This window comes from Rissa tridactyla, chromosome 4, assembly GCF_028500815.1.
Source record: "Rissa tridactyla isolate bRisTri1 chromosome 4, bRisTri1.patW.cur.20221130, whole genome shotgun sequence".
In the NCBI taxonomy this organism is placed as follows: domain Eukaryota; kingdom Metazoa; phylum Chordata; class Aves; order Charadriiformes; family Laridae; genus Rissa; species Rissa tridactyla.
This window is the reverse complement of record NC_071469.1, coordinates 73,735,831-73,756,449: the sequence shown is the minus strand read 5'-3', so window position 1 is coordinate 73,756,449 and position 20,619 is coordinate 73,735,831. Positions and strand designations below refer to the sequence as shown.

The window sequence follows — 20,619 nt, the reverse complement described above, 5'->3', positions numbered from 1 at the left end:
AAAAACTGGCATATCAGGCTTACTCTGCCACTGAACCGAAGCACGACAATTCGGTTTTAAGCCCCGCAGATTAGCTGGAGCTGTGTGAATGCGGTGCTCGTTTTAGCCTGTATTCCTCCTTCCTTCTAGCTGCGTATGTGGCTGAGGGGACTGCTGGGAGCAGATCAAACCCTTGTTCTTAAATTAGGATGCTGCAGTTCAGTACTGTAAGTTGGTGGAACAGCTTCTGGGACAGCCCATGACAGCACGCGGGTTGTCTTCCTGTGGCTTGGTACCCAGTGTACCTAACTGGGGCCTCTTCCCTGCACACGGGCTGCAGTTGGTAAATGTAAAGGGAAGGGTGAGAAGTTCTTCAGTGGAAGATGGAAGTGATGTACTCGCAGCTGGGCACCAAAATGGAAGAATGCCAAGCACCAGTATAGGTTAGGGGCGGACATGCTGGGAAGCAGCTCTGAGGAGAAGGACCTGGGGGTCCTAGTAGACAGCAAATTATCCATGAGCCAGCAGTGTGCCCTTGTCGCCAAGAAGGCCAATGGCATCCTGGGCTGCATAGGGAAGACTGTGGCCAGTAGGTCGAGGGAGGTCATTCTCCCCCTCTACTCTGCACTGGTGAGGCCACAACTGGAGTACTGTGTCCAGTTTTGGGCTCCCCAGTTCAAGAGGGACAGGGAACTACTGGAGCGAGTCCAGCGAAGGGCAGCCAAGATGATTATGGGACTGGAGCACCTCCCTTATGAGGAAAGGCTGAGAGAGCTGGGACTCTTTAGCCTGGAGAAGAGAAGGTTGAGGGGGGACCTGATTAATGTTTACAAGTATCTAAAGGGTGGGTTTAAGGAGGACGGAGCCAGGCTCTTTTCACTGGTTCCCAGCGACAGGACAAGGGGCAATGGGCACAAGCTAGAACATAGGAAGTTCCGTTCAAATACACGGAAAAACTTCTTTACGGTGAGGGTGACAGAGCACTGGAACAGGCTGCCCAGGCAGGTTGTGGAGTCCCCTTCTCTGGAGATTTTCAAGACCCGCCTGGATGCAGCCCTGAGGGATGTGCTTTAGGCAATCCTGCTCTAGCAGGGGAGTTGGACTAGATGATCTCTAGAGGTCCCTTCCAACTCTGAAGATTCCGTGATTCCGTGAAAACAGCAGGCGAGGTGGGTAAATGCTTGGGTACCACTTTGATCTTGGTTCAGAGATGAAGGGTCCTAAGGAGGACACCTGTAAGTATTAGAGGCACTTAGTGATCTAGTTTCTAGTGTATTTGCCTTATAATAACTTTTAAATATAGAAGACCTTTCTATTTCACAGTTGCACCTTGTACAGTAGCATCATCTGTGCTACCAGGCTCCAGCACGGTTCAAAAAATTAATAACTGTTCTGCGTTTTGAAAGTCTTATTATACAATTTAATAGCATAGCAGTATAATGAAATCTTTACGGGAAAGTGATGAGAGCGAGTGGTTTTGTGTGTGATTACAGGGTCTGCAAGTGGGCGAGACACTAGCTACTTGTTTTACTGCTGACAATATACTTATTTTCATGTTTATTCCTGGATTACAATGTGTGAATAGCATCCCAGTAAACAGTCAGGCAAATAGTTATTTATCAAGTATTTAAAAGTGAAAGGTCTTGTAATTTTCCTTAGTAATGACTGTGATTTCTTCCAGCTGGATTAATGGCTCCCATTTCTCCCCATGGAGAACAAGAAGTGTTTTGGTTTCTACATGGAGAGTTATTGTCTCCCATAATAATGCAGACCGGAGGATTTTTTTTTTTTTTTTTCCTTCCTGGCCTGGGATCTGGGAAAGGTTGAAATGTGCACAACCTGAATTAATACCTTGTAAAGCCCTTTAATATTCTTTCTTTTGTCATTCTTGGTGGAGTGGTGCAGAAGCCGCTGCTGGCATCAGCCCAGCGGCAGCCTGCCTCAGAGCTGCTTTTGTTTCAGTTTATGAGGCAATCAGTGGGTCTTGTGATGGAATCGCCTTGAAAGGTCACTTTTAATTACATTTCTGACGCATTCCTCTGTTCCCAGCTGGGCAGTCCTGGTGGAACAGGTTGCCCGCAGCTTTGCATCTGAGTTTCTACAGCGGACAATTTCAAAAATACATGCTAGAGCAGCTGCTGGCGGGCCAGAGGGGGAGAAAAAAATTGAGCAAAGTGTTCTATTCTGTGCCCAACCGCAGAGGAAGCAAGTATCGAAGCCTGAGTAATCCCTCAGTAGCAACCCGTCTCGTGCCCTTGGATAGTAAAGTGATTTCTTTGCTGCGTAAGTGTCTGTCATCAAAGGGCCATGCCAGACCCTCCCTGCGCATCATGTTGAGGGGCCTCAGCAGGTGGAGGATCCTCCTTTCTCACCCTTTCTGGCTTTGACCATCTTCCTGCTCCGAGAGCTGTGGCTTGTAGAGCTGCGGCTTGAAGAGCTGCTCCAACCAACGGCGTGCTGACTCTGTAGGTTACTCTTGCAGGTTGGCAAGTTTTTCGTGTGCATCTTAGCTTCATGCCTGCCTTTTACCTCAACTGGTGGGACGGATGTCAGTCAGTTTTGTCTCTGGCTTAGAGAAGACTGAAGGTACTCCTGAGGTCAAGACCAAGGGGCCCGACATTTAGATCCTAGCTCTGCCACAGGCTTTGAAGACCTGCTCCCCGTTGTGTGTGTCCAAATCCTCTAAGCTATTTAATTGCCGGATTCCTGTTAGTTTGTGAGAGCTGAGCTGGGCTGCCATCTCTTAGCCCAAAAGCGCAGTTAACGGCGAGGCGTGCTTTCTGTGACCTCAGCTTCCTTTCCCTGCCTCCTCTTGGTCCTTTACTCTTCAAGTCCCAGAAACCTGCTGAGACCTAGCTCAGGAGCAGGTCCCATGGCTGCATCAAGGCTAGCGTAGAGGGTTTTATTTCCAGGCCATGTAGTTACTACGCTACGCCTCTGAAATTCCTGTGTGCTTGGGCTCAGCCTGCTGTTTCTCACGGCGGCTCCTGCGCTTCCTGCACGCCGGGGGTGGGCCCTGATGGTACAAGAGGGCAGGGGGGTGACAAGAGGAGGGGGACCGTGCCGGGAGCCCACGCTGCAGAGTACATGTGAAACGGTGCTGCTCCCCAGCTGGGCAGGGGACGGAGCCAGCCCCTTGGATGCTGCGCTTAATACAATCCCCCAGCCTATTTATTTTTAATCCGAACCCGGCACTGGTGGCTGGGGGGGCTCTGTGGGGAGTTCTGCCTAATTGCTGCATGAAGATACTGAGTTTATTCTGCCGAAGGAAATTGGTGGACGTAGAGTAACCTTCGGGGTATGACTGCTGCCTGGCGTGACTGTCCTTGCTGAGGGCTGTGACTGGGTGGTGTGTTTGGGGCGTCCTAACTTGTGACGATGCTGTACCCAGGCTTTTGTTCCTTCCTGAACTGCTTTTTCCCACCCCACCCCTTTCCAATCTGATCAGCAAACACTTCTAAATATTCATAACGTGGGATTTGTCTATCCACATGACTGCTGCTGGTTTGAAAGGCATGTGACAGTGCAGGGAGGGGGAAACAGGGTTAATCTCCTCCTGCACTGGCAGAACAAGGCTGAGCAGGAGGTGTACAGCACAAGAATGTATTCTTATTTCTGAACGTGCCTTTTCCACTGTGTTTGCAGTCTGGGGCGATTGAGGAAGAACAGTTTCCCTTCCCTAACAGCTTCTTCAGACGCTGATTCACTCTCAGGACGGGGACGCGTGTGCACTAGTTGCGTGCAAGTGGGATTTAGGGGCATCAGTGCCTCCAGGCTTCGCAAATAACTCCACAGCACTTTCCTCGCTGCCAACCCAGCAGTAACCCAGCGAGGTTTGCAGGTCCTTGGCTTTCTCTGCGTCCATCACCCAGTTTCCACACGGAAGTGGGTGGGCAGGAGGCAAACAGTGATTAGCCTGATTTGTAACCGGGGCAGATTCTCTGAGCAATGAGGTTTTCAGCCTCTCGTCGGCACATGCTCTACACCAGGGACGAGTCTGACCCACCCTTGCCAGCAGCAGATGCACCCAGAGCCCACGGAGCTGCAGGGCCCCAGGGATGCTCACAGCCTTGTGCTCCAAGGGAGCAAAATTGTTAGCTTGGCAAAGCGGCGCAACCTCATTAAGAGCTACTGAGAGTGTGAAAAGCGTGTTGCTGGAGGCAGGTCATTGTAAATGAGGGGGCTAAAGTAGCTGGGGCTTTCTAACAATTAATTATTGAGTGGTTTTCTAGAGATTCTTTCTCATGTTTGTAATTCGTTCCCTGCTGTAGATGCCGTATTGACTTATAATTTTTTTGAAGTTCAATATTTTGCGCCCTCGGGGCCTCAAACAAAAATTAACACGAAAATGAGAGCAAATCTCTGCGTTCTGCCTCGTCAGAGCCTTCTCTCCCATTCCCCGTCCCCTCAGCCACTTTCCGTGCTCTGGTTTGGGTTGCAGATGTTGCCAAGCCCGGGTGCCGTGGGCTGTGAGACGTGGGCGGCAGAACAGCTGTGGCAGAAGAGCTGCCTCACTGACCAACAAATGAGGAAATCAAGAGCCCAATTAAGAGCCTGGAATTGCCCCCAGTGACCCGAGCAGAGCATTCAGTAGCTGCTAGTGAGACAGGCCTGTTTGAATGAATAAGCATTCCTGTTCGTTTGAAGAAAAAGAAAAAAAACAACCCTCCTCCCCCAGCTCTAATTAGCTACTCTTTTCCTTTTTTCTGCCATGAATATAGAGGGTTTGTCACTGGAATGAAATCTTAACAAGATGCATGTTCTTGAGCTTGCAGCTGATGGAGGTGGTCCCTGGGCAGGTGGTGTGGGGAACTCCTCTACCTGTTTTCTGCATTTCCTTGCTGGATCTTTGGTTTTGCTGTTGTGAGTATGGCTCTTCCTTACCCTCTGGTTTATCTTTTTTCCTCCACCAGAGTGACTAAAGAAGTGGACTCAACCTCAAAAGAAGCTAAATCTTTTCTGAAGCAGCAAGAGAAATGGCAGGCAGCAGCTCCAGCTGCTTTTCCGACAGTCTCTGGGTGAGTATGTGGTTTCTTTACGCAGGTATGGACCCTTAGTGAGAAAGACAGCGCTCAAGTCTACATAGGCTCTGTGGTATTTAAGCTAATGGGTGTTTGTTTTCTGCAGGATTTCAGCGGGAGCAAGACTAGGCCTGGAAGGTGTGTTAATGTGGGGGGCGGGGCGGAAGCGGGAGAAGCAACCCATGGGTCCCAGTGACTCACTTCATATGTTCAGGCTCGAATTTCTCAATCCTCGTAAATCATTCATCCTAGTGAGGAAATACTGTTTTGAATGTCTTGAGCGGCCTGATGAAACTGCAGGTAGCCAAGGAACATGCCTGAGACTGCCTGCAGTCCCTTTGAAAGGTGCTTCTCTGGACCATAAAAAGCCACGACAGGCTGGGCTCTGGCTTCTTTGGGGGAGCATTTGAATGAGAGATGCTTTTGCCTCTTTGATGTCTTCTAATATGAATTCGATGTGGATTTGTCACTTTCCATTCAAGCTCTAACACCTAATTCTGAGATTATCATAATGTTTGTCAAAGGTGCAAAGAGGTCAGGTCCCCTGTGCATCTGACATGCCACTCTGCGGCTCCTGATGAGCTTGGGAGATCACCCGCTCCTCCGGAACAGAGGAGATGCTTCTGTGTTCCAACAATGATTTTTATTTAAGTCAGTCATTTGCATTTATATTTGGAAGACATAAGCTGCGTACGATTTGGTCACATAGAAACGAGACCCATCAAATAAATACATTGTCCTTCCCATCTGCTGAAGAGCGATTCTCCAGTGTGAGTTGAGGCTGCCTTTCCCCGAGATAGGCTGTTATTCAGTTGCTGCAGCTGAATTGTCACTCATTTTTTTTCCAGCTAAGTGTTGCAGAGCTTGTAGTTAGCTCAGGGTAGTGAAAGCACAGTATGCGTGTGTGTGACTCTTGACAGCTGCCGTTCCCTGAGATGAATGAATGCATAGATGAGCGTAGTCTTGTTGCTGTTGTTCACGCCGCACAAGGGTTCGTCCCTGCAGAGGTCATTAATTGTAACCCAAGTGTTGTGTATGGGGTTTTCTGCTGGAAGAACTTGCCTTGAGTCGGACTGGCATCCTGTCTTCAACTTGGGCAGCCACAGAGGTGGTTCGGGTGGCAGCTGAAGTTAGGGAAGCTCCTCGTCATGTGGACTGCTGGTGGTCTTGTGTCTTCAAACCTGCCTTCCAGTTCCCCCAGCAAACACGCTGCTGCTCTGAGTGCAGGCAGGTTTGGTGGCTCACTGGGGGAGCCCCACGGGCTGCTCACCTTCCTGCTCTGCTGGCATCTGTGTTTCCTCCTCTATCAACTGGCCCGGGGGAGGAGGTGGGTGGCCGGTGTGCCTGCACAGCCTAGTCATTACCGAGGTGATGGCTGCTTGTGCTGGAGCTCTGCTTGCTCAGGAGAAATAGCCGGAGCCCAGTTTGAGTTAACGCTGCAGACACTTGAAGTGAAGGATCCGCATCAAATGTGGAAAAAATGGAATAAAAATCAATATAAGAAATAATGAGTTCAAGGACTCCTTTAACTTTCCTCCGGTGCAATTATTTTGGAAGCAGCTTAATTAGGTCATCCTTCAGCTTGCTGATGTGTGATGTCCTACTGGCAGTTGCTTGCCCAGAAAACGAGATGGCCTGGCTGTGGGGAAGGGAGGGGAAAAATAGCCTGGGCTTGTATGGCTTGCCTTCTTTCAGAGCAGCAAACGCTGATGCAGTGCGGCCCCGTGTGCCTTCCCTTTCGCAACCTGCTGCAGAATATCCTGGGTTTGTGCAGTGATACGGCGGCAGCGGTATTTTGATCCACGTATGGAGCTGCCCAGCGCTCTTGAGAGTTTACCAGGAGACTGTCTGGGGCAGCCTGGCCAGCATGTGCCCCCTGGTCTGCGAGCGCTCCAGGGAGTCTTCTACCTTGGGACAGCATCTGAGACTGATCCCTGAGATTGCCTTTGGGCTTAGGAGGGTGCTTCCAGCTGGGAAGTCAGCCAGGGTATTTTCAGGTGAGAAAATTACTAGCAGGCTTGCAGTGTTCCTTCAAGCCAGAGGCGAGTCCCTTATGTTAAGAAAATTACAAAGGTCAGGTTTTAGACTTGGAGCCAAGCTATTGTCCAAGCCCTGCTCCCCTGGAGCAGAGAGCCACAAGCCTCGGTGACGTGCCAGAGCAGCACCTGGGGACCGACGGAGCCCTGCATAGCCTGATGGTTCTTTGCTGGTGCCCTTTGGCTACTTAAAGTTTTACAGGAGAGGGTGCGTTTCTCCCTTGTGCGTTAGAGGAGAGCCCTGCTCTGGGTCGGTATCACTGGAAGGCACCGAAAAAACATGTGCTTTGGGATCCTAGATGTAGATGTGCCTGTGGACACCCGCTGGGCTGTGAGCCATTGTTAGCCCCCAGGAGCTTTGTCAGCTATTTTTAAAAAAAAAAAAAAAAAAAAAAAGCCTTGCCCTGTGTGTAGGGAATTCAAGCAGCTAAGAGTGGCCTCTCCATCTGGCTTTTCTTTCTTCACCTTGCAAGCAGCTCGCATTATTTCTGGATGCAGCCAGCCTACCCTGCATTTATTTAATTTCCCTTCTCTAAACAGACAGAAGTAATCCAGGAAAGCAGCGGTCACAAAACCAAACATCCGGTTCCCCATCTCCACGTTACGAACCCTTGCAGCCTAACTGGTCCAGGGGAAGGGATGTTTGGGGCTGAAAGTGCATTTCCTGAATGTGTTTAACATCCATACCGGATGTGCTATAAAAAGCTAGATTTGTGCTTGTGAGGGACATGGGGGTGGTTGGAGAATAACTTAAACACTTGGCTGTAATTAAAGCCATGAGTACAAAACAACCCACCCAGTTCTCTCAGCAGGGTTTGCTAGAAAGGTCAGAAGCCCTTGGTTCCCAGGGATGTGATGGTTTCCCAGCCTTCCCATTATTCCCACCGTGTCCTCCCGTGACGCCCAGCTAGGCAGCGGTCTGTCAGCAGTGGGTATCGGTTGGTTGGAGGGGTTTGGGGCTGGTTCTCTCTTCCAGCAATGTTTCCGTAGTGCTCTTAGGTTGTGCTAGGCTCTCACGGATGCTGTCAGAGGTCTCGGATGTGATGAGGGGATCCACCGATCCCTTCTAATTTGCTATCACAAAAACCGGGTGGAAGGCTCCCGGTATTCAAAAAAAGCCTTCCACCCACCCTGCTATACCTTCTCACCTGCCTATGTGTTTTAGGGCCTGTTTCCCATCCTTACCACCCCTCCTGGGCCTTTTGGGGGCAGCAAGAGCAGCTCCTGGCTGTAAGTACGTGACCTAATGGAGGGGTCAGTCAGCTCTGTGGGCATCCCCAGAGCTCTTATTGCTGCTTGCTGCCCTCTCCCCCCGGGCCAGGCGGGGACCCACGAGCTGGCTCCATCATCCTCTGCGCTAGTAATCCTATTTTGCAACACCATTTCATATTCAGAGGATGTTAAAGCAAATGAAATCCTCCGCGCAGCTTACTGCAGAATGACTGTGTGCGTGTACTCGTGCACGTGTGCCTTGAGACGCAGCGGCCGGGGCTTGGGGGGGGTTGAGCTACAGGCTGGGAAATACCTACACAGACCCATGCTCTTCGGCGTGAGCGGCTCCCATCCGCCCGTCGGTCCCCGCTGCTTGTCAAAGTGTTTCTGTGGCAGTCCTGAAAACTCAAAAAACCCACATAGTTGGTGGATCTTTTTTGAGATTCTCCTCTAGGCAGCTGTTTCTACACGGCCTGAACAGGAGCCAGGAAGAAAAAGGGAGGTTTTTCACTGGCTTTGTTCTTGCCTTTGCTTATTACCAAAACCATTTGTAATTAAACCTGGACTTGCTCACTCAGCCCAGCTGTTGCTTTTCTGTTTGATCCTGCCTGAAATTGCAGCGGTGGATGTGTGACCTCCTAGGCCTTTTCATGCCTCGTAGGCTGGTATAAACACAGGGTAAAATCTGCCTTTGAAGCAAGTGGGCACCGCTCCCACGGAGCTCAGGAGCTGCGGTGCTTGCCGACCCCGGGGCTGAGTTTGGTCCGTGAGGGTTTGGACCTCAGTGCAAGACCCAGCAGGATGAGGCACTGCGAGAAAGCTCCGACCCAGAGACACATACATGCCCTAAACAAAGCAAGCAAGATGAAATCTAGCCTGTTCATCATGGCTGCTTTCCTCCCCTCGTAGAGCAGCTCGTGTGGACTGACCATTACATGGTGTGAAAAGCTTCAGGGCTTTGTTTTTAGAAGTCATTTATTCTGCTGCATGCTGGCGTTGGAGTAGAGGGACTCCAGCCCGAAGGCATCTGTCCATGGCTTCTCTCCAGCCTTCAACGTGCAGGAGGAGGAATGGTGGGAGGCTATGGATGGTGGGAGAACCTTCAGCCTGTTTGCAGCCTCCTGACCCGTTACTGCGATTTCGAAGCTAACCTTCCCCTCAGGCCTAGGAGCTGCTTTGCATCCAAAGCTTTTCTCTTGTGAAAGGTGCTCGTTCTGCGGGAGTTGGCTGGAGCTAACTGGATCCCTTTGCTGTCATGACCAACACCGGTTACTTGAGATCTTAAGTGGACGCTGGTGAAATGGGCACAAGCTCTCAGCTTCTTTAAACCTCAGATGATCTAGAGCAAGAGCTGCGGCACTCGCATGCCTCTAGGGAGCAATTTCATTTCACAGCAAGCCCATGGGCTTTTTTCCTTCAGAAGGCAGGAATTTACAGTCCAGTTTGAGCTCAGCATGAACTGCGAGCGGTTATTTAGCTAAAACTCTTGCACATCTTGCTTGCATGGGCTCAACGAGGATGCAAATCAAGTAACCAAGACCTTTGAGGGGGCTGGAGGTGAGGTTTTTTTCAGGAGTCACTCAAGCAATTGAATAGCTCTGTTCTTGTTAGTGATTTCAGGGCTCCTCAGCTTTCTCTTGCGCTTCCCTTCCTGCGCTCCAGAGAGTGCTGTTCTCCCAGGCGGAGAGATGCGGCCCCTGGCACCACAGCCAAACCTCTGGGGGCGAGTAGTACACGACATGTTTTTCTGTGCACAAGATGAACCAGCCAGGGGCAACAGCCGTGTGCCCTAGAGCTAGTTTTACTTCTTTCCTATTCGTACACCTTGGTTGTGAAAGATTAAACGTGGTGGTGGCTGTTCCAAGCATGTAATTTCTCTTCAGGTCTTAGATCCTTTGTTGGTTTTATTTTTGTTTTAGTTATTCATTGTTAGTGTCTGTCTACTGGCTTATGCGTATCCACTCCTTGAATCCACGCGGTAATGAGGCTGGGTGATTTTTTGGAGTATCTTGGGTTTATTTGCTAGGTGGACTGAAATTAATTACCCGGCGGGGATCAGTGTGGAAAGGTGTTTGTAAGCGCGGGGAAGGGGGTGGTTTGTCACTAGGAAAAATGATGGTTGGTTCAGTATTGAAGAGAAGGGTTTCCATCAGCCGTAGTAAATAAGATGCTGATTGTAAAGCATTCCAAACAACCTTATCCTCCGTACATCTGCCTCCCCTCCTGAAGTCAGCATGGACCAAGGCTTCCAGCATCACACGAGATCAGAGCCTGCAGCGCAGAGGATGCCCATCTCCGGCTGGCGCAGGTTTGGTGGCAGCAAGGGCACCGGTGTGGGCTTTGCAGCCCTGCTGAGAAGCAAAGTAAGTCTTTGCCCGTTCTCTGAACGCTTCTTGCTCTTGAGCTTATGTTAGGCCTTTTCCGATAAGAAAGAGAGCTCTGAGTGTGGGAAGTTCCGTACCCACTCTCCCAGACTCAAAGCAGAACGTGCACTAAACATCCTTCTTTTAAACTAGTCTCTTAGGAGCAATCCTTTCTTGTTCTCAGGCTAAATGAGTCAACGCCTTCTACCCCAGCCTCTATGTTGCAATAGAAATGAATGAGATTTTTTAGCTTCGTTCCGCTCTTTCCTGCGGCCATGCTAGCAAGCGTGTGGTTGCTTTTGCTTGGGGCAGTGGCATCTTATTGGAAAGAAGTTTAGCAGTGCTCGTATGGCTCCGTGCCTTGCTTCAGTCCTCTGTCTTGATGTGGCTAAGCTGGATCCCCAGGCCGGACTAACTGGGATCAGCTGTTTCTTTTTCTAGTCTCGTTGGAGGTTCAGCAGAATGGAATCTCAGCTATTTGAGGACTTATACTCTCTAAAGCATCTGTCTTATAAAATACAAACAACCCCCCACCAGTCTGGGGCCTTTGATAATTCCCCAATGAAAGTCGTGGGGCAGTTTTCCCTCAGGGCAGCACAGGTTTTATGAGGCTTATTTTCATTTGCTTTCATCTCTTAGATCATGAGCATTTCTCTTTCTCCCTCTGTGAAAATGATTGAGGAAATTAACTGCTAATGGGGAACGAAGCCAGCTGTATTTTTATTCCAGACCCCTTGCAAGGTTGCGAAGGGAAGCCCCTGTATCTTCCCATGTTAGACTCGGTCTGTTTGGAGTGAGAGGGGCAGCCTTTTTTTTTTTACGGTGAAAGCCTGGGATTGGAGGTGGATGCTGAGAGCTCCTCTTCCCAGCTGTGCCACGGCTTGGGGATGTGTCTACCAAGAAGATTGTTTCCACTCCTGCCTTATTTTGCTTTTATAGTGCCTCCTTGCATATTAACTGAGCTGCACCGTGTCCCTTGAGTGTCTCCCCCATACTAGATGTTTGTGTTACATCGTCTTGCTTTCCCACACTCGCGTTCCTCCCTTTTTCTCACGTCAAGGAACAAGTTCAGCCGAATCATCCTTCATAAAATATGAACCAGCTAAGTAAGGCTGGAGTGGCAGTCGGAGCCGAGCGATGCTCCCTGCTTTCAGGCAGCCTGGTTGCCCCAGGCTTTTCATACTAGTGGCTTCATTCATGGAAAATCACATACTGGTGGCCTCATTCATGGAAAAATCAGCACACCAATATTTTCCAGCCCATTTGTGAGCCAAAACTTTGATCTGCTCGCTAGGTTGTCAGCCTCGTGCAGGACCAGGCTTAGAAAACCGGCATGCCCAGGCTGGCTGGCTTGATGTCAAGCAATTAGGGTTAGTTACCAACTGAAATGCCGGCTTTCCCCCTTCCTGTCTCAAAGGAGATGTTGGTGCGACTCCGAGCTCTCAGAGGGTGCGTGGTCTTCCTCCAGAACTCCAGCCTCTTTGATGGCAGCAGTCGCCGCAACCGTTCTTTTGTTCGTTTCCAGAAAAAAGCTCCAGAGAGGCTGAGCAAGTGTCTGCCCCGGCCGTGGGGATTTCCCTCTGCTGGTTCCTGGCCGTGAGGATGGTTAGCATGGCTGGAGTTCACTTCAGAGTCCCCGACTTCTTGCACTCCCCTTACTTATTCCTGCCCCAAACCCTGAGCCTCGGGTGAACTGGTGCGCAGGCTGAGCTGAAAGGGCACCTTAAGCAAGCACCAGACTGTCTCAAGCTCTCCAGGGTGCTCTAATCCGGTCTGCCAAGCCATGGAGTACTTTATTTCCCTATCCAAGGAGTTTCAAAGCCTTCCTGAAGCGTTGGGTTGCAGCCCAAGTCGGCTTTGCCCCGCAGCCCTTGCCATTGCGCTCTTCAGAGCGAGCAGGGTCCTCGGGGCGGTCGCTGTGCCCGGGGACCCTCTGCGGAGGCAGATAACTGGTGTTGCGTTGGCAGCAGCCGCGCAGACGTCCCTCCGGGTGTGCGAGGACGTGTGCGAGATGCTCTTGTACCCACTGAGGCAGGGAGTGGAGGGAAGTGATTTATTTGAAGTTTCTATTGGAGACGGTTGGGTTTTTTTCTGGGGATCTCAGGGGCAGAGGCATTTTGTCCCCTCTGTTCTCATAGTGTCTACTGTTGATTTTCAGCAAATAATCCTGGATAGATGAGTCTGATCTGACCTTGCGCAGTAGCTTTTCATACTCTTTTAGGAGCTCGTACTTCAGCGCTGTTGCTATAAGCCTCCAGGCAGCCAGTGGACAATACAGATGCCTGTTCATCGCCGGACTGCCTGGCTTGAGAACAATGATGGCATTTCTTGAAGTAACAAGTCCTGGGCATGTGCAGGGTTGGATTGTAGCACTATTATATTTTTTTTTTCAATTTTTTTTTTTTTTCCCTTTAAGCTGCAGGCTTGAGAGCAGCAGGCCGGGTTGCAGCACCCACAACTGCAAGCACAGAGGAAACTTGCACCTCTTGGAAAATACTCACCCAGAGAAAGCAAATGGCAGTTGTTTAGGTGCTTGCCTGTTTTGCCTTGCAGTTGAGCGTGTGTATGCTTTGCGTCACCGGTGTGTGCATGCTGTGAGGAGGTCAGTTGAGATGCTCGCTTGGCAGCGAGGAGGGGGTTAAAGCCAACCCGCAAAGGCTGGCTGATTGCAGCTCATGGCTTTCATAATGCAAAGCCGGTGGGAATTCAGCCGAAGGCTTCATCTCCCCCTACCCCCCTTCCCCGTAACCTTCCCCAATCGCCTGGAGCTGCATCCCTGCCAGCACGGGGAAGCTCTGCAAAAAAAACAGCAGAGGCGTAAGCGCGTGAAAGATGAGATTATTAAACTTTCTTGGGAGAGAGCTGAAAGACTCATTTTCCAGCGTGGTCGTGCTGTTTCCTTGCACGATGGCTGGTATGCAGCACGCCTGCCTCTTCATCTGTGACCTGCAGATTTCTCATTGCAGGACGGCTGAGGAAGCAGCTGGTACATGCGATATCTCTAACTCTCTGGAGACCGGTATGCGGGGACGTCCTTGGCTTTGCCGTAGGCTCTGGATGATGCACAGCAAAGGCCAGAAAAATATGAAGGTGGTTGAGCAGTGGTTTGTGCAGCACCCGGCACGCTGAGCTGTGCTGCAGCCTGCGATATACACCCTGCTGCCAGGGTCTCCTTCTCACGAATAATGCACATTTTGCATTAGGGAAGTGCTAAACGGACGGTGCAGCCCAAGGCCTTTTGTTGTGCAGTGTTCCCTTTAAGGACAAGCACCATCACGGTATTTTTTCCTAATGTGTAAAATCCCTTCTCCCTCCCTGCTGTTTGCAATAACCCTTTGGAAAGCTGGAAGGACTCTCCGTTTCCTTTCCCGCTCGCACGCGTGCGCTTGCGAGCCTGGCCAGCACTGTTTGGCTGTTTGCATTGGAGGGGGGGGGGGGGGGGGGGAGTGTTTCTACTTTCCCAAGTCAAAGAAGAGTGTGTAGCATTTGTTTTGGAAACAAAACCACTTCTAGAGAGTTACATGGCCTCTGCAAACAGATGAGTACAAAACAGGTCGTGTGCTTTGGGCTGACTCTGAAGACTGTACAAGATAGCTGTCTCCTTCCTTGCTTTATGGTTTCATGGCCATAGCATTTAACAAGGACCCTTAAGAAACCTTTGAAGGAGTAGTATATCGTCAGCTTTACTAGTCCTACAGGACAGTCGAGATGCTTAGCAGCTTTCCCCTGGTCAGTGCTGTGATTGCAGGGCAGGGTTTGAATCTTTTCCGGGGGTAGAATATCCACACTCAGAGAAACGGGCAGGGTTTTTCATACTAACTTCTCTTCAAAGCCTTTGGGAGTAAAAGTGCTGGTGAGTATTAGTAAGAGGTTGTTGGTCATAGCTGTTGAGGGACACTACAGAGCTGACTGTCTCCAACTTCCTTTGTTACAAACAAATGTCTCCAGGAAAAAAAAAAAATGCCTTCTGCCTCCTTGCTTTAGCCCTAGGCGAGCTGGATGGGAAGCAGGTAGTGCTGCCGTTACAAGGAGTGCTTTCCTGGCTCTGCATGGCACGCGGAGCCTTTGGCCGGCTTTGATACCTTCCTGCGCCACGACCTGCCATGCTCATGTCGTGCCGGGTCGGTAGGTATCCGTGCTGCCTTGTCCATAGCTGCTGAAGGCGTCTTTAACAAGTATGGGACTCGGTGTCAGGTCTGCGGTAGCTTGGGGCGGACATCATCGGCACCACAGACACCTGTAAACAAATAAGTGAGTGTTGTCTTTGGCTGTGGGATTTCTGGCCATGCTCTTCCTTTCGGAGGCAATGGGATCATATTGACAGGACAGGGAATATAAATCCATGCAGGTTCTGCCACAGGTTGTGGAAAACCTTCAGTGCGGTGTCCTGGGGTTTAAAGACCAGGCAGAAATTGGCACGTTCCCTAGGCGTGCTCATCTTTGTGCCAGAGCTGCTGCTGCTTTGCTTGGTGACAGGCTGGCACGGGGAGTACCTGGATACCAGCCATTAGAGTCAAGAAGTCTTAATTTTCTGTATCAAAATTATAAACCGAGGGAGCCTGGGATGGTCCTGAAAGCTCCCAAGTCATTCTCCGCCTAAGATTGCCAAAGCAAACTGTGCAGTTGTCTCTTCTCCCATTTGCTGTGCTTTTCCTCCCCGTTCCACGCCTCTCGTGTCGCGTTGTAGCGTTGATTGCCAGTTAACGTATCCCGCTCTGTGCTGGGCGTAACTTCACTGCAGGGCACAACCCTGAACCAGAAGCCTGGCAAGGCGAGCCGGATCGGCTTTCCAGCCATCCCATTCTCAGGGTGTCGGGGAAAGCTTTGAGGATGCCTCTGCATTTGTTGGTGGTGGATTGGCTTCATGAGTTACAGCTTGGTATAGTACACAGGAGGAAAAACCTTCACAACATACAGATTTATTGCCACTACCTGCCCTGTAGGACAGGTGGCTCGTGGAAGAACGTCTGAAGATGCCATTGGAAGCCCCAAGAGTTCAGTAGCTGGGGATTCAGTGGGGTGAATCCTGAACCTGGGATGGGGACCTCAGTCAGCTCATATACCTTTTAGCCAGTAGAAGTGCAGGATCCCAAGTCATTCCAAAAGACCATTTGGAGTCAGATCCCTGCCTGAAATGAGAGGAGTGCTTTGAGCGCAGTCCAGTTTTGTCCACTCTGGCAGACCGAACCATCGCAAACTTCTCAGCCTGAAGCAGTTTCGGGCAGTATGTACAGCTGCCTCAGGAACACGGTGCCTTTACAAGCCCACCCTGGCCTCTTGCTGCTACTGGGTTTTTTTGGGGAGCAATGAAAAAACGCAAAGCCTCGGTGCCCCGTCTTTGCCAGGAGCTGTGCTTTGCAGGGTGGACTCTAGGCTCCAGCGTCATTCTCTAGAGAATCTGAGCCCTAAGAGTGGGTTTGTGACATATGCTGGTGGTACTGAGGAAGACCCAACAAACCCTGTCTGAATTGGGCATGCCCAACGTCGGCAGACTTGCAAAATAGCTCCTTAGTCAACTACTTTGAGCTCAAACCTCTGGCCGGCTGCTGGAGCTGAAGGCCAGAAACGCTCAGGAGTTGATCTGGGTTGAACTCCTGCACGGCACGCTTCTCCCCAGCCAAACCAGTGGCCTTTGTTTGGCCTTCCTGGTAAAGGATTTTAGCTAATCTTGAGTTGAAGACCTCAATAAATGAAGAGACCTCTCCTTTCTTTGCGGTGAATTAACCGCGGCAGCTAATTGTTGAACAAATCATTTGAAATGGTTAGAAATACACCACAGCTTCCCAGAATACAGCAAATTGCTTGAGCTCTGCTCTTGTGGGTTTTATTTAGATGTCACTAGGACATGGTTGGGTTTATGCCTACTTAATTCAGTCTGCTCCTGCCCCTCTGGCTCTCCAGCTCTCTCTAGGTGTCTGTCTCTGTATTTGAGGACGCACAGTGGCTGATTTATGACACTTAACCAGCTTGACCAAGGGCAAACTCTGGAGTCATATAGCTGGGAGTAATTCATCTTTCCTTCTCATACACGGAGATGAATGTCAGGATGGATGTCAGCTGCCTGGCCGATGCATGAGTGAATCTGGTTTTGTATGTGCACCTTGAGCCAAGCGTACGTGCGTGCATTTTTTTTACTGTTTGTGATAAACCGGGAAATGCAGATTGTGTTGGAGGAAGAGGGCCTTCTGGTTTTAAATACTGATACCAATATAACAGGGCTGTGGCTGTGACAGTCTGGGAGCCTTGAAGCGTTAGCTCAGAGATTGTGCTGAATGCTGCGGGGAATTCAGTGTCATGCAAAACAAAAGAAAGGGCTTTGCAAAGCGATAACGTGCTTCAGATGCAGAAATAATGGATGGCGTCCTCCTGGGTCCACAGGTTGTGGACTCGTGGGGCTGAAAGTGGGAAAGGAAAGATTCAGGCTGAGTCTTAAGGAAGAGGCCCCTGACAGAGTTTTTTAGTTACTGTGATTTGTGATGTAACTGAAAAGAAAGCAGCTGCCCAGGAACCCAGGCGCCTATGGATTGATTGCTGCGGAGGACGAGGTGAAGACCCCGTTCCATGGAAATGCTGGAGGCATGGTGAGCTGGATGTGGTAGGTCGTCGTCATCATCTCCAAAGCCTCAGTTCAGAGAGTACCGAGTCGTTCCGCTGTGCGGTTCTTCACCGGCTAATCAAGTCAAACAGTCATCCAGAAGGCACGATAAAGGCTGAGAAAACTTTTCAAAGTAACTTTCAGCGTTGTTCTCATCTCGCTGATCCTTTTCGGACCTCGAGCCGCGTGCAGAGTTAATACGCAGTCAGAACACGCTGGGTTTCTTGCGCGTGCGGTTGCCCCTTCCCCAGTGAGGGAGCCATCACGTGGCTTGTGAATAAACTGTCAGAGGGGCCCGCGGACCCCCGAGCTGGCTCCCCGCAGAGTCTACCTGCCAGTTCTTGGAGGGCTTACTAGCAAAAGCATAGCTTTGTGCAGGCTGAGCCGCGCTGCTTCCAAATCCCAGCTGGCTTTGTGCCTTGCTGTGCCTGCTCTAATAAGCTCTCTCGGAGCTGGATTTGCTGGGCAGTGCCTGTCGAGGCACGCGGGCTGGCTGCGTAGCGGCGAGAAGAGGGCTGGAGCTTTGTCCGGGCATTGCGGCCCCTCTTCCTCCCCTGCTGCTCTGAAGATGGGGAGCTGGCTGTAGGAGATCTTCTGCGTCTCACTGCCAGCTTTTACGTTAACTGGTTGGAATAAGTGTAGTCTACAACATATAACTAGTTATTTAATTTTTACAGGCTGTTCCAGTGTAGGGTAGAGTTCCTGCTGGGAAAAATGTTCAAAATATTTGTTGCTGAGGGTGGCAGAGAACATCGTGGCACAGCTGGGACTCATCTGGGCAAGGTGAAGCTGTGCAGGAGAAGACCCACCTTTTGTCCTGAGCCAGAGGGGTCTCAGCATCTGATGAATCAAAGGCAGAGGAGTTGTCATCAGTTAGCGTGCGCGCTAGTTGCGTACGCTGCTCTGTAGTTTTGAGCACTTTAGCATGTGTAGTTGATAAAGAAAAAGCAAGCTTATAAAACTTTTGGATAGCTATCTTCACGTCAAAAAAGCAAACCACACTGAAAGACTGGTGGGGGGGGAAGAGGGGGACAACAACCCATTCTCTTAATTCAACTGAAGTTTCACTCAATGTGGAGCGAGTAAATGAGAGGAAGTGATTTTTCTCTGCCAAGTCCTTTATTTAAACATAAAGGCTTTTTCCTGGCTACTTGCAAAAGGCGCTGGTAGCAGAGTGGTCCTGTGCATGACACTTCTTTCAGGCTGAGGCTCCGCTGCAGCGTCAGACAGAAGATCGGGCCACTGGCTGTTGTGTTCCCGCTATTCCTCTCACATCCGTGCTCGGTGGATCTTTTTGCTGAGCTATTTCAGTTCATTTAGCTGAAACTAGCCTGGCTGCCAGCGTCGAATGCTAAAACAGCTCTGCAACAGCTGAGCGCTGGAGCCAATGGCAGGGAAGAGGTGGATGGGGCTCAAATCATGAAGGAAATTCCGTCTTAGTTAAAGGTCTTCTCTTCATCTTTCCCAAATGACCTTGTTTTCCTGCAGCAGGGAAGGTACACTGAGGAAGGATCATTTTACACTTGAACTTTCATCTTTCCCTACCTGCGTGCAATTGGGCAGTGCTAGAGACAAGGTCCTGGATTAGGCTCGACCTTTGGACAACAGATGACTTGCAGTACCTCCTGTTCCGAGAGCTGCTCTACGTGCATGTGTATTAAGGTGATTAGTAGGGTAACATCATCATTTCTTGCGTAGGGTTGCAAGAAAAAATATTTCGTGTCCCAGCAGAGCATCGCTGCAGTCACATACGCGCAACTGCTGGTGCCTATGGTCTTTGCAATCATACCTCACTCAAACGTATGGCATTGTGGTATCATTTTCTTCAACTTCTTAATTAAACAGAGGCTTGAATTTCATATTTTTCTTTTCCACGTTTCTTCAAAGCTCTTACATTCACCCCCTTCCTGCCCCCACTTCATCTTTCCCTGGTAGATTATAGCCTGCTGGAAAACATAGAGCACATTGTGAAGCCCAAAGCAAAAGCTGACTCAGCGATCCTTCCCATTGAGGCTGCCACTGTTCGTGGAACAGGAGGTTAGCCTTAAAATACTTTTGCCAAAAAAATACTGCTGCTGTGATGGAACTGGTGCCCATTTTATTAGCTGTTGCTCTGTCCTTTAACTTAGTTTTTTAAAGAATGTACTCTACTAGTGCCTTAACACTCTGGGACAGAGGGGGGTTTTTTTCATATGCCTGAAAAATTCTGATTTTTCTATAAGAAACGTTCGCCGTCTCTTCTCCGGATCTCTGGAGAAAGGCTCCGTCCCAGGGCACAGCTCATGTCGCTACTAACAGCGGTCCCTGTCCTTAAAGGATTTCAGCTGGTGCAAACTGCAGTCCTGGGAGCTGCGGTATGGAGGTGGATGGGCCTTGCTTATAACATGACTTGTCAGCACATGGGTATGTCTTTGCAGGCCCACCCATGGTCCTCTAGATCAGGTCTTTCTCTGTCCCCAGGGACATCTCCAGGTTGCGCTCAGATCTGCAAAGAGCTGCCTGCTTTCTGCTGGGGACCGTTGCAGCTCCTGGAATCATAGAATCATAGAATGTGTTGGGTTGGAAGGGACCTTTAAAGGCCGTCTAGTCCAACCCCCCTGCAGTGAGCAGGGACATCTTCACCTATATCAGGTTGCTCAGAGCCTCATCAAGCCTGGCCTTGAATGTCTCCAGGGATGGGGCCTCCACCTCCTCTCTGGAAGCAGGATTGGTTCTGGAGAGGCCAAACCTAGTTCCCACTAGGAGCATCCCCACAGCTCTTGCATGCTGCATGGAGCTGGAGGGATGCGTGCCATATAGAGGCACCTTGACAGGCTTGAGAAGCAGGCCTGTGTGAACCTTAGGAGGTTCAACCAGGCCAAGTGCAAGGTCCTGCACGTGGGTCGGGGCAATCGCAAGCACAAATCCAGGCTGGGCGGAGAATGGATTGAGAGCAGCCCTGAGGAGAAGAGAAGGACTTGGGGGTGTCGGTGGATGAGAAGCTCATCACGAGCCCGCAATGTCCTCTGGCAGCCCAGAACCCCCCTGCAGCCTGGGCTGCATCCCCAGCAGCGTGGGCAGCAGGGCGAGGGGGGGGGATTCTGCCCCTCTGCTCCGCTCTGTGAGACCCCCCTGCAGTGCTGCCTCCAGCGCTGGGGCACCAACAGCAGAAGGACACGGAGCTGTTGGAGCGGGGCCAGAGGAGGCCCCGGAGATGCTGGGAGGGCTGGAGCCCCTCTGCTGTGAGGACAGGCTGAGAGAGCTGGGGGGGTTCAGCCTGGAGAAGAGAAGGCTCTGGGGAGACCTTCCAGCCCCTGCCAGGCCCTAAAGGGTCTCCAGGAAAGCTGGGGAGGGGCTCTTGGTCAGGGAGTGGAGTGATAGAACAAGGGGTAATGGTTTTAGACTGCAAGAGGGGAGATCTGGATTATATTTTA

General features: G+C 50.6%; 1 protein-coding gene and 1 long non-coding RNA gene across 7 annotated transcripts in view; one reads left to right on the top strand and one right to left on the bottom strand.

Moving 5' to 3' along the window:
• The window catches only part of LOC128909367 (uncharacterized), a 199,762-nt gene that overhangs the window by 129,086 nt on the left and 50,057 nt on the right, over positions 1-20,619 (bottom strand). The gene's annotated exons all lie outside the window — the stretch shown is intronic.
• Positions 1-20,619, top strand: part of CFDP1 (craniofacial development protein 1) — a 74,694-nt gene that overhangs the window by 16,823 nt on the left and 37,252 nt on the right. For 2 of the 6 annotated variants that reach the window (XM_054200954.1, XM_054200951.1), the window contains exon 5: positions 4,893-4,997. In XM_054200954.1, coding sequence (XP_054056929.1) covers positions 4,893-4,997 — 105 coding nt within the window. The other 4 variants (XM_054200952.1, XM_054200955.1, XM_054200956.1 and 1 more) reach the window with 4 other exon arrangements.